The sequence below is a fragment of the Heliangelus exortis genome, chromosome 23 (assembly GCF_036169615.1).
Source record: "Heliangelus exortis chromosome 23, bHelExo1.hap1, whole genome shotgun sequence".
NCBI classification, from domain to species: Eukaryota; Metazoa; Chordata; class Aves; order Apodiformes; family Trochilidae; genus Heliangelus; species Heliangelus exortis.
The window spans coordinates 7280540-7294238 of NC_092444.1; the positions used below are offsets into that span (position 1 = coordinate 7280540).

The 13699-nt window shown below is 41.4% G+C and overlaps 2 protein-coding genes across 3 annotated transcripts in view; one reads left to right on the forward strand and one right to left on the reverse strand.

Moving 5' to 3' along the window:
* The window catches only part of PRKCZ (protein kinase C zeta), a 38671-nt gene extending 33709 nt beyond the window's left edge, over positions 1–4962 (reverse strand). Inside the window, exons 1-3 of the mRNA XM_071767381.1 lie at positions 4651–4962; positions 3784–3992; positions 669–790 (exon numbers count right to left, since the gene is read on the reverse strand). Of these exons, the coding sequence (XP_071623482.1) occupies positions 669–790; positions 3784–3854 (193 nt within the window). The 5' untranslated portion in view covers positions 3855–3992; positions 4651–4962. The remainder of the gene's footprint in view (positions 1–668; positions 791–3783; positions 3993–4650) is intronic.
* A 3281-nt stretch (positions 4963–8243) lies between these two features.
* The window catches only part of CFAP74 (cilia and flagella associated protein 74), a 60157-nt gene continuing 54701 nt past the window's right edge, over positions 8244–13699 (forward strand). Inside the window, exon 1 of one of the 2 annotated variants that reach the window (XM_071767023.1) lies at positions 8244–8340. The gene's annotated coding sequence lies outside the window, so the exon portion shown is untranslated. The remainder of the gene's footprint in view (positions 8341–13699) is intronic. The other variant, XM_071767025.1, reaches the window with a different exon arrangement.

The window sequence follows — 13699 nt, forward strand, 5'->3', positions numbered from 1 at the left end:
TTATGACACAGTGATTCAAAAGTAAATTTTCTAGTCATGATGGCTTCATACTATCATTATCTATTATCCAAAAAACAACCTGCACTGGGGATGAGATTCATCATTAAAAAGCAGATGCAAATATATATTCCACATGCTATTTGTGATAATTCTGTGTATTTTTGACAGACTTGTCAGATCTGATCATTGTTTGTCCCCTGCAACATGGCTGACAGTTCATATTCAGGTGTAGGAGAAATGTCAGCTCCACCATTTTCTTGCTGTCTGCTTGTGCTCACATTATTAGCATTACCTTGTGAGGGTTATTTTAGTTAAAACTAGGTAATTAATCCATAAATCCACTTAACCAGGTGCACGTAAACTGCACTACATCACAACTCTGAAAACAAGCAAAGGAGTGAAGGTGTCACTCACAACCTCTGGGGAACACCCACTCTCCCCTCCACACACCTCTGAAGCATACAAGGATGGAACAGCAAGAAAATAAAGTTTGGCAAAGCCTTCACTTCTGTGGAAATTAATTCAAGCACAGTACAATGTTGAAGTTTTGAGGCTCATTTCTCCAAGCTGCCTGCTCACAGGACAGGGTGATGTACCCTGGTGTACAGAAACAGCACCTCAGTGAACACCAAGCCCACCAAAGCCCAAGGTGTGTCTCAGTTCAATACCTTCATCATCAATCCACTTGAGGGTAATGGGCTGCTCCTGTTGTAAATTACACATCTCGTGGACTTCATCACAAAGTTCATCATAGCTCATGGATGCATCCAAGTTTGTTATCAGGATGTCCCTGCATGAGATGAAATCAGAAACTTCTGTCAGAAAATGCCTGCCTTAGCCTGGACATTCTCACAATTCCACCTATGGACTCTGACCTGCAGAACAATGCTTATGGAATCAGCCTTCTCATAGCAATGTTCCCACCAATGTAAAGTAGTTGCCAGAAGCCAAAAGAATTGCATCTCAGTGCTTAACTTCTTTAAAAGATTTCAGTAGGGAGGAATTAACTATGTTAATGATCTTTCATGCATGTTTAATTGGGCAAGTCAAGTTCCCTTGGTACAGCTGTCAGCTTTTCAAGTGTTGTCAAGAACCATAATTTTGTAAGAATTTTATCCAGTTATTTCTTCACATCAGGAGACAAATCAGTTCTCAATTACTGCAAGATGCTTTTAAAAAGCAAGTTTTCCTCATATCCATCACACTCAGAAAGCAAACTCTGATTAGGTGAATTCTCAAAAGATATCATCACAAGAGCAATCAGAAAAAAAACCAATCTTAACTCAGGTTCTGCATTCTTGTTTTCTACCTTTTGAGTGTTTTGAGAAGCCAACATTGCAGTCTGCTAGTGTAAGCCACACAGTTCACTCAGGCACTTGTGAGAATAACTTGATAAAACTGAAGCCCACACAATGCTGTCAAAGCAGGGCAAAGATTAAAAAAAAAGATAAAAAGATAAGGCAAAGCAACAATAGAGGCCTGGACTTTCTTCTGTTTGTTAAGTGTTTATCTAATTACAGACTCAAGGATACCAACTGAAAAAACGAGTGCAGGAAGTCAGAGAGCTATTTAAACTCATCTCAGTGCTTTCAAAACATTTTGGAGATAATGAGGAAACAGTTTTGTAGTTGATGGCCACTTGCATATGCAATTCTTTCTTTCTCCTCTTAGTTTCATAGAGTAAGAATACCAGAAGCTTCCCAACATCAACGAGGTAGTTTTCCTACCTTCACACTCTGTGACAAGTCATTTTTGAAAACATGTAAGCAGGCAAAGAATTTAATATAGCATCTTCCAAGCAGAAGCTGAAAAGTACTACACAGAACTAAGAACCTTAAATTTTAAGACCTCCATTTTAAATTATATGCACTAATAACTTTGTATTTTGCCTTTGCTGAGAAAAATGACAGCAAGCAAAGCTCTGAAACAATCATTTTAAAGTGCACTAAGCTTCAGGATCTGATTAAAAGCACTGCTACCTTTTCAAGTGTACCTTTGATCTAAGCTGGTAAAATTCTCAAAGAACAGCAGCTTAATTCTTCATGACAACAATGGAAAAAGAAACACACTCTAACTGCCAACTCCTAAAGCACATTACTGTACAGTACTGAGATCTGTCAGGTGAGGTCGAGTTCAAGAACATCCCCCTGTCAAAAAAAGTCCTATTTTAGGCACTTAAGAAAGTAAGACACCAAACCAGTTTTCAAAGAAGTGTTTGAGGTCTGGTGCACCAAGAGAAGGTTGCTAACAAGAGCAGCTCATTACTTAATGAACTGCCACATCAAGCAACTGGTGAAATCAGGTAGCTAGAGACCTGTGGTAGCTCTGGACAACCAAGGTTTCACAAATATCTAAATAATGTTCTAAAACTGAAATTACACACCAAGACAATACTCTACCATGCAACTACAAACTCTAACTAAAGCTGACAAATACTAATCAGCCTTAAATTGTTAAAATTATTATAACAGATGGCACTGACATTCTACATGAAAATTAATAAACTTCACATGGGACAAAACACAAATTAATGGTCATGGTAAGTAGCATGTATGGCAGGTGCAAATATTGAGATTTATTCAAATTATTATCTCAATGATACATCCATGTTCCTTTGAGATGTCCTGTGTCTAATTGTGATATTTGTATAGTCATATTAGGCAATCAGGGCACAGATTGATGAAAATTATTCATTGTTAAACACAGAATACCAGAGGACACTTATGTTGTGAGGGACTGAAACTGGTCACTACAAAGTAATGTGGGGAGTTGTGACCTGGAAGTTACCCTGGGCACTTACAGCACTCATTAACATTTATAGATTAAAAGTGTCCCTGGTTAGAACCAAGGTAGCATAAAGCAAACAATACTGCAACACTGATCTAATTTTAATGAAGTGATTTCAAGTAGCCAGGTATAAACCAAATAAACTAAGTTCCTGCAACAACAAAATGAGAATTACACAGGTTTACCACCTTTTGCAATCCACTTGTGCAGTTATTTATACTATGCTATGTTAGGAACTCTGTCACACCCAGAAACATGAATACCTGAGATAGTGGGAGTCCACAGTGATAGACTCAACACCCACGTGTTTCAGAACTTCCTCATGCTTAGACTTTTAACTGGGATTTCAAACTGATATATTGTACTATATTATTTCATTTTTAGCAGCTACCTGAATGAGCTTGGCCTTAATTCTGAAGCTGAAAGAAATATTAAAAGACTTCAGAACTCATGGAAATTGCTTAATATAGTGTTGCAGGAGAAACTACAGTAGCAGTTTGGATATTTTAAAACACCAATAACTAAAAATTAAAGAGTAAACTACAAAAAGAGCTTACTTCTAGCACTGATTCACAACAGGACAACAAAGAATGTCTATTCTTAAAATCACTTAGTTTTCAAGCAACTTGCACAAGTTCATTTACTAATAACTTGCTATCTAAGCAGAATTCCCTCATTTCTGCTATTCACCTGTCTGTGACCACAAACACTTGTAACACACAGAAAACAATAACCCATCAGCCCAGAATAACTGTATCCTGGTCTTGCACATTTTCATCCCTTTCAAGAAAAGAATAAACTATCAAGTCTTTTTCACCACCAGCATGCTGCAGGAGTCTGGATGATATCCCAGAAGTTACCTGCCTCCTCTGACATTAATTATAACTCCACCAACGCCCTGGTTACTCTATCACCAGGTCAGAGGATGAACTCCTGCTCAATATGCTTCAAAACTAAGACAGGACACAATATACAGGAGAAAATATGCTGACTTACCCACTATAGTGTGTTTTTACTCTGATGAAGTCTTTGTTCAAATCAATTTTTGAGCCCATTCTGCTAGGCATGGTCTGTATTTTGCAGTCTAAATTAAATTACAAATATATAGAAATAAGTTCATTCACAACAGATAGCTCATTTAGTTCTGAGGCGAGCAGCTTTAGATGTGAAATAAGTGTTGCTCCTCCAGATGATTTTCAATCCAGCTGCACAGAAAGAAAACCAGAATACAGATGAGTATGCACACACTCTACTAAACAAACAAGTTGTGTCAAATTTTATAAATGCAAATAGCTTTACATAGAGCAACAAGAAATCAAAGGGAAAACACACAAGATCATTGACCTGCACAGAAATTAAATGAGATCTGTTCAAAACACTCTTGTACAATTTAGTTTTACAGCAGCCTCCCAAGCATTTTAGTTTTTTAATGAAACATCCAACAGTTCCCTCTTGGCCAAAAATATTCCAACGAAATCTTTACTTATTTATCAACACAGCTTCTGCCTCTGTTCTTCCAAAGCGTATTTTAACCCAGAATAGTTTTAACTCACATGGAAGGCTGCTACCCCTGTGTGTGGGGTACCAGAGCACCCCCGAAGCCTCGGGGAGCCCCTCACCCGGGCCACAGGTACCGGGCAGACACCCCGGGACCCTTTCTCTCTAATCCCCGACCCTTTCTCTCCTCAGGGGTTCTGAGGAACGCGCAGCCCCTCAGGGACCGACCCCACTGACCCTCTCTGTCCCTCCGGAGCTGCAGAGCACCAGGGGAGGGACGGGGAGGTGACAATGCCAGCGGGACCGGGTCCCCATGCCGGGACAGCGGGGTCACCCCAGCCTCCCCCCCCCGGGACTGACCCCTACCTGCTCCGCCGAGGGAGCTCCCAGACGAGGCCCCCCCGGTCCCGCTTCCCGCCGAGCGCAGGAGACGCCTCAGAGCTGAAGGGAACGCTCCCTGCCCGGGGCCCGCGTCCCGGCGGTGCTGGGCTGCACCCCCACGGCCTCAAGTTGCTCAAAGTCCAGGGAGAAAGTTTAGGGTGGGACTGGGAGTCCCTGCCGGCGGCTCCCCAGAGAAGAACGGCGGCGGGAAAAGCGTCGCGGGGCGACAAGAGCCGCCGGTTTCCCCTCAGCCCCGGCCCCACCGCCCCTCCTCACCGCCCCGCTGCCCACAGCGCTATTGGCAACGGCGCCACCGCGCCGAACATGGCGGACTAAGAAGGTTAGCGCCGGCAGCCAATAGAACAGCTCCTACGCTACCTGTCAGCCAATAGCAAGCCCCGACTCACCTGGAGCCAATCCCCAAAAGGATCCCGCCCACCCACGACCAATCGCAGGCCGGGAACCGTTACCTGGGGAGTAGGAGCGTCTCAACCAATCAAAAGCGAGGGAGGACAAGGTAGGAGAACACCTGCAGCCAATCAGAGGAGGAGGCGGCAAGCGCGCTGCTCCCCTCAGGGAGGCGGCTGAGGTGACAGGTGCGGAGGGCAGGGACGGCGACAGGGACAGGGGGACACAGGGGGACACAGGGACAGGGCCACAGGGGGACAGGGCCACAGGGACAGGGCCACCCTCTCCCCGCCCTGCCGAGGCCGCTGCCGGCCGCGATCCGGGTCCCCGCCGGGGGTCTCGGTGCTTTCCCGTCCCCGCGCAGCGCCGTGTCCGGAGGAGGCCCCAGGCCTGAGGGGAGCGGGAGGCGGTGCGGCCGTTACCGCGATGAGGGGACCGGCAGCTGCCGCCTCCCCGAGCCCTCTGGAGAGGCAGCGAGATGTCCCCACGGCCCAGGCCTCCGGTTCCCCCAGGTGGCCTCGGTGGGGTGGCAGCGGCGGGCGCGGAGCCGCCTCAGGGCCGGGCCGGGGCGGTGCTGAGGAGAGGGGCGGAGCGGAGTCCTGGAGAGGCAGCGGGGAGGCCTGAGAGAGAAAGGGGGGTGTCTGCCCCTTGGTGGTTCATGGGCTGTCCCGCCAAAAAAAGCTCCCCCCTCAAACAAGCCAGAAATAAAAGCTCACCCTGAAAAATAAATTCCCTGACAGTGACCCCCCCGGCCCGATGGGCTGGATGCCTGTCAGAGCTGCTGCCTCGGAAAACTCGGCTCCACAGGAGTTTCCCCTGAGTGTAAATACAGCGTCAAACCTTAAGAAGTTTCCTTCAAAACTGTTGAAGCGGGAAAACCGCGGCCAAAATAATAAAGAAGAAATAACAAAGATAAAGAAAATTAGACTGCTGAGTGGCCAGACCAGAGGGGAAAGAGAAAAACAGTGAAACACATTGTAGCAGTGTTGTTGAATTAACCAGAATTTCACAAAAGCAAGTCTATGAAATGGTTAATGACATCAGCTTTATAAAGTTGTGGGGATTTCCTATCCATAGTTTGATCTTCTGATTTCGAACTGTGATCGAAGCAAAGCCGGATCCTGTGAAAAGGAGATGGGGACTTCGCCTGTGCTTCAGATGAAGGTGTGGGATAGTTAACTCAGAGAGTCCCCTAGTGGAAATGCCATTTATACTGGCCAGACAGCTATTTTCCCTCTATCTTAAACCGATTTTCCAAGCAGATAAGCTATCCAGGCAAAAGATGTGCCTTGGAGCTTTTATTTTCTATTTGTTTTTCTGTTTCTACTTTTGTATCTGTTTATCTGCCACTGGGGAACAGTAACCCACCAAACTTGAAAAATAAACCAATCCAAGGTGTCACAACTGCTGGTTTTTTACTACCTGGAGCTGAGCAGTCATAGCCTGTATTTTGAAAATGGATGACAGTATCAGCCCTTAGTGTTCTGCTATTAAGTTGTGCACAGCTACAACAAGTTCCTTTTAGACACCACTTATCAATCCACAGTATCTTTACAGGTGTGTGTGTGTGGGTGAGTTGGAATCAGTGAAGCCCTGAGCCTTCTTTTGGTGTTTCTACAGTCTTCCAAAATACAAGTAAGCAATAGTTAACACCAGTTTAAGTAGCAGTAAACTACCAACATTTATTCCCATTTGGGTAGATGTTTTCTCTGACACCAAGGAAATGTACCAGATGGTTTCATTTACCAGTCTTTAATCTGAATTCTTAGTGTATCCACTCTTAATTTTATCTGGGTGGGAAATAACAATATGGCCTCAAAATGGGCCCTTAAATCTTCATGTGTTCCAGATTTTCTCTGCTTAAAATGGAGAACATTATGTAAGGTACATCTACAAACATAATTCTTCCAGGGCAAGCTAGACTTTGATCTCCCTGTCACATCAATTAGGTGACTTCAGCTCTGAGTTGTTGGATTGTCAGATAAAAGTAGTGCAGCCCTTCAGAACTGTGAGGGTTTGTGTGGTTTACTGCTGTTCATTTTTTTTAGCACAACTTAGTGAGGACAAAAGATTAGGAAGATTTTCAGTGCTTAACAAAAATCTCGATAATATTTGTACGTCTTGGGGAGGTATTTTGTAGTTGCTCTCTTAGTAGTAAAGCTCTTATTTTAGAAGTCTTAGAGTTGGTTTGTGTTTTCTTGCATTACAAGGCTGGTGTGAACATCCAGAGTGTTTGTTTCCCAACTGAATGTCTCCTTCAGCATTTCCTTGTGCTATCACTGCCAGTAACTCTGAAGCCTGTTTGAGTGTGAACCTCTGCACGTTTCCAGCAGGTGGCAAGATATTCCCAGCAAATGAGAAACAGAACTGTATGGACGATACTTAAAAGAGATTGGTCTTTATTTTAATGCTACAGGCTGCTAAGAATTGTTCTTTAAAAACGAATTTAAAGGGAAAAATGATTTTGGGTTAATGATGGAATTAATCTCAAGTACTGCTTCAGGCCTCAGATACTTGTATTAATGCCTATTAATCTCACTTCAGTGCAAGGTTGTTCTAGCTGTATTTTCCTTTTTTAAGATTCTAAAAAGCATTTGCTACTTAGTGGGTTTGGAAACCCTTGGACTACACAGTACAACTGCTTTTATGCCTGTTACAAGAATGTAGTAAGCTTCCTGATCTCCCTTTTTAGTTGGTGTCTTGAAAGAAAAGGCTGTGGTTGCAAAGGAAAACTATGCTGTAGGGTCAGGCATTCCTTGCTGATTTGGGCCATTATTCAAGAGAGCAATTTCTACTGCATGTTTAAAAAAATGAAGCATGTAAATACCTCCCTGAATCCACAAAATAAAAAACCAAAATAATTTATCCCAGGCTTCACATGAATAAAGTAGTGCCTTTTAACCTTTTCAGTTAAAGGAATAGTATTCTAAAATCTCTCAGAGTACTTTGTCTACATGCACCACTCAAAAGAAACAACTGATTGTCAAAAACCATTTTAAACACTACAGTAAGGAAGAAATGAGAGTATTTCTGGATGGAAAAGTTACTTAGTGTGGTGGATACTTTAAAACTAATTTGATATCACAGATGAAGTACTTGTGTACTTTGGCACAAATATCTACAAATCCAGCAGAAAAATCAAGGAATGTACAGGGTTTTTTTACTTTGTTTTTAGGTCAGAGGGACCAATTTTCTCAAGCTGGATGTCAGCATCTGCCAAAGAAACAGATCTTATCTTGACATCTGTACTTATCCTGCCTCAAAACTGTAAGTAATGCATGGTTTTGGAAGCTACCTAGTGCATCTGAAACTGATTGTATATACTGGATTTTATTCTATTTTAACTCTTGTGCTTATTGTTTCCACTGTGCATTTGTCTCTGGTCTACTGCTAGATGCCTTTGTCTAATGGAAAAGCATTTGAACTTATCCAAATAGCTTCAGCCTCCTTTTGCAAATAATCTCAACCATTCTTTTTTCACATTTTGATGTACAGATCTCTTTGAGTGCTTGTGCTTTATGTTAACCTATTGTTATTCTGCCAGCAACAGCTGCTGCAGGAAGAAAGAAAAAAAGGAGTCTCCTAATGCTCACCCATTCATAATATGTCATGCCACTTGCACAAGTTGGTATTGTAAAGATGAGTAGAGATCCAAAAAACGTGAGGCTGTGAATCCAGGCTATGAATGATGGGAGAGAGATGTGAAGATGCTGCTGGGTGTTTTGACTGCATAAAAGAAATTTCCCTCATAAATGGCTCAATGAAGGAATCATTATAAAAATCAGTTCTGAAATACAATTGTTTTTTAAAAATGGGGAGTTCTGTCTCAGTAGAAGGAGCAGGCAGGTATGCTCTTGTGATCTGCATTAGTGACTAAGATCTTCAGCTGTATTAGGACCTGTCAGCCTTCTGAGGGATAGAGAGTTAGTAGGGATTGGAATGATGATTTCAGAGTGAACTGAGCAGCAGAGAAATGGAGAGAAACAGTAACTACCTTCAGCTGGATGTGACAGGTGAGTAGCCAGTTGTGTGTCACTCTAGAGTGAAAATGTGTGGCCACAGAGCATCTTTAGCAGATCAAACCAGCAGCACGTGCAGACATGCAGAGGGCTTACTCTCTTTTGCCAAGCAAGGGACAAGCTATTGTTTCATTTGAAATCAATGGCAGAGAAAACATTATAACCATGGGAAAGAATTTGGGCCAAATGCCACTGAGTTTGGGTAAAATTATAAAGCAAAGCATTAACATAGCTTAACATAAACTGGAGTAAAGCATATATCCTACATAACATCAGAAATCACCATGGTAATTCTCTGCAGATTTTCTTGCTAGATTGACTATTAGTGTTTCTCTAGCCCATGTTAAAATAGACAAAATGAATAATGTTTCATGACTATTTTAAGTCAGCACCTCCCTTGCTTGTCTGTCTTACATAAAACAGAAACATCCAGAAGCTAACTCACTTTTGTTGACACCACATTAGCCAGGAGAATAAAGAATTCAATGGGTATTCCAAGCTACATATGTTTAAGAGAAAAAAAAAAAAAACAAAAAAAACCCCACCATATTTCTGTGCTTCTGTATTTGGTTTTTTCAGAATACTTTGAAAATTTGTCTCTCTAGAAACATTTTCCTTTTGTATATGTTCACCAGCACAGATCCACTGTAAGCAGTGGGGGCTTCTTGTTGCATAACCTGGTCCTAATCCTTTAGAAAGCAGCCATCTTCTGAAAGATAATAATGAAAAGAACTATGGAATAAAGTGGATGCTTCTGCCACTGAAGAGAGGCAATTGGCATCTCAGAGGATGGGAGAAAATGGTGACAAAATTAAACAGAAAAACCCTTGACCCTGAGGATCAAGTTTTCACTTTGGTTCCTACAGAATCCTCTTTCCATTGCTTTCCACAGTAACCTGTGTTTATCCAGACTGTCTTTACCTCACTTGAGAACACAAAGAACAATGCCTGTAACTCCTGAGCCTTGTGGCTGCAGGAAATCATGCACACACACAGCAACTCCATGGCAGACTTGATACCAAAAGGTAGAGATGGGGCACTAGGCTAGAGGGATCTTTAGTGGAATGAGTCCTGTGCACTGGTTGGTTTTAAATCTATTGATCTAGAGTGAATCTACAGGTTTTGGATACCTCAGAAAAGAGGAATATTTGGATTTCTTTTTTTTTTTTTTTTTTTTTTGACCAGTCTTTTTGCAGAACAGTGAGCACCTGATTAGTTCTGTTGGTGCTATATTTTCTGACAGCCTGGGCTGGACTGTCTTCTCAGATTTGTTTTTCCTGTGCAGGACTTAGCAAAAGGAATAGCCCTGACATAAAACTGGTACAAGGAGAGAACAAGTCCCTAATGCATTATGTAACGATGGGCTTAGATCTCCAAATTCATTATATTTAAAACACAAGCTATGAGGGCAGAAAGAGACAGTGCCTTTCTCATTTCAGCTATCAAGTTTGTCCAAACAGACATGTTCATTGCCAAATTTATAATAATTTCTCATTAAGAAGTATTATCTGTATATGTTTGTAACTTATATTGCACACAGTATTATTATAACATCAAACAAGCTCTCAACCAGGGCAAGTGTTTTAAGTTGCTGTAATAAAGAGGGCACGTGGGAGTTGCTTCAGATTTTTTAAAAATGAAAATAATCTGAGTTACTTTCAATAAGCTTCTTGTTGGCTCTTCTGCCTCACAGACAAAGATGCAGGGGTGCTGTTTCCTGCTGATGTGAAATGCTCTCAGAAGTTAATGGCTCTGAGTATTTAAAATCAGAGCAATCGTTTTAAGTGTTCTGCTGTACCAACAGCAGAAACCTCATTGAGTTAAATTGGTTTCACTACATTATCTGTTGGATTAGCAAAGCAGTGAAGAACTGATGTGAGAGCTTTTACTCTAACCTGGACAAATTCCTCCATTTTTTACACAGAAATAGGACAGAGATTTCAGTTTATTAACCTGTTAATGGTGATGTCACTGCCAGCATTACTTACAAACAAATCATGCAGCATCTTGCCCTTCTTCATCCTGTGCTTTCTAATTCTTTCCAACCTTTGGAGGCAGCAGCAGCTATTTTTTAGCATAAATACAGTAGTCAGCCTAAGTGCCCCACAGAAAGCACTCATGAAACCAGAGCAGCACTTTCTCTTCTGTTGTCAAGGCCAAAGCAGAGTTTTACAAGCCCTTGGGTACTAAATAGGGAGGTTTTCATTACAGGATGAAACCTCTGAGGTTATTTTGATTTTCCTTCTAGTGCCTTTTATCTTCCAGTTCAATAGTTCGAGTGCCTATTTTGCCCATATATAGAAGCTCCAAATGCTGCATATCTACATTTTATTAACACTTCACATTTAGAATGATTACATTAACACATATCCCACTCTTTTTCTCACAGACATGCCAGTCCATAGAGCAGTATTCTAACTTGCTGAAAGCAATACAAATGTGTGCAGGTACAGCACAGAAAAAGTGCCTTCTGATCCATCACATACTTTTTTTTTTCCATCTCCTTGACACTAGTACAACACATCCAAAGTCAGCATTATTCTGGCATCAAATGTGGTTTATTTCTCTCTATAAAGAGCATCATGAAATTAGAGTTGAAAAGGGCATGTTCTTTAGATAATAATACTTCTAAAGTATTAATGTCTGATGATTGTTAACCATGCTGATTTTAAACAGAAGAAAAAAGTAAAGCACACCCAAAAGTACAGAAGATCCAGAATTATGCAAAACTCCAATCATCACACCCCACTCCTATACTGAAGTTTCTTATTAAAAGAGTTTGAATGGCATCTGACTTGTCTATTTTTGGCTCTGGAAACAGATTTTAGAAGATCCCACTCCTGATGGTTCAGGTGTTTTGTCTTGTGCTACTCATGCAAGTGCAGTTCCAATTGCTGAGACACCTTTTCTCCCTCTGAGTCCCCTTGCTCCTGGAATGGACACAATTGCCATATGTATGTTCACAGGGCACACTGCTGACTGCCTGAGATATTTTTTTCCCTTTTATTTATGCTTCTCTCTACAACAGTGTGATAGTCTGGCATGCTGGCTTTGGGGTTTTTTGAAGAAAAAAGATTGCTGCCACCTTTTACTTTGATCAGTCAAACTGAGCTGTACACCTTGGAGATCTGTAGTCAAAGTACAGAAAAATTAATGGAATAAATCTTCTGAAGAAGTCAGCAGGGCATGCAGCCTGTGACTGCCTCCCAGATGGAGAAGCCACTGATTTTGTCCAATAACCCCATGTGATTATAGAGTTGGCTTCAGTGTGAGGTGTTACATCAGGTGCACAATAACAAATTATTACAGCTGAAGTAATTAGGTTAGACACCCCCTTTATAATATCTGCAGCCAGAAAATTGTGTATTTCTATAATGTAGCATTTCATCAACATTAGGAACAAACACCAAGAAAAATAAAATAGAAAGTGGAGAATCAAAAAAGAGAATCCTGATTACCTGCATGTATTGAAGGAGATGCAGAATTTCATTAACTTTCTGGATAAGGTGAAAGTTGAGTGATATTTTGCTTTAATTCAGCCTGTGAGAGTCTCAGAAACTATGGTAAATACCACCACAGAAATACTAGTTGGATGCACTTACCTAGTTGGAGGATAAGAGTTTCTGTGTCTCCTGAAGTGTTTTAATTCTGTAAAACTCAAAAATACAGGAAAGAAAACAGTATCATTATATCCATTTTGCAGATGATGCAATGAAATGACTTAAGATTCCCCAACCAGTAAGTGGTAAGATCTTGGAACAGAATCTGGGTGTCTCAGGACAGGGCTAAACTGGTGAGAACTTTGTGGAACAATTCCAGCTTGGTGTCAGATTGTGCTCTCCAGTACACTCCAGTACACTCTTGGCAGACAGATTTTCCATGAGAGCAGACACTAAAGATTGAGGTGAACCTAAACCTGATTTATGAAGGGAGCCTATTTTGTGTTACAGCTCAGTTCAGGATCATTATTTTTTCTTCAGCACATCCTCTTAAATCAGCGATATTGAACAACTCTTAAGTTATAAATCTGTGTTAAAATGCTCTGTCTTTCAGTGCTGCTCATGTGAAATCAAACTGTATGTCACAGACAAGTGAGGCAGGAGGAATGTGCAGACACTCCACTGTGATCAAATGCTTGTTTCATCCTTATTGCAATTGCAACTATAAATCATCAGCCACTGCATTCAAGATCCCCATCTTCAAAGCCCAGCACAACTCTTTTCTTATCTACATCTTTCAGCTTGTTTAATCTCCCACCTCCACATGCTCCCGTCCATGTTAGCTTTCAGTCCCTTGCTTTGCTTCCTTCTTTCCCTCCCTCTGTCATTTCATATTTTCTTTTGTGTCACTTTCTATATTTGAAGCAAACTCTCACTTTGAAGGCAACAAAATCCTCCAAAAATCTCTTCCTTTTGATATCTGCTATGTTGGTTTCCACACAAACTATTTCAATTGTTTTAATCCATACCCCAATGTATTTACCGTGGAGGTTTTTGGAGATTAATTATGAAACTTGTGCTTGTTGTGAATACTGCATTTGTTTGCTGACTGCAATGGAATTACCTACAGAACAAAGCATTATTTTGCACAAGTTAGGTGAGAGGATC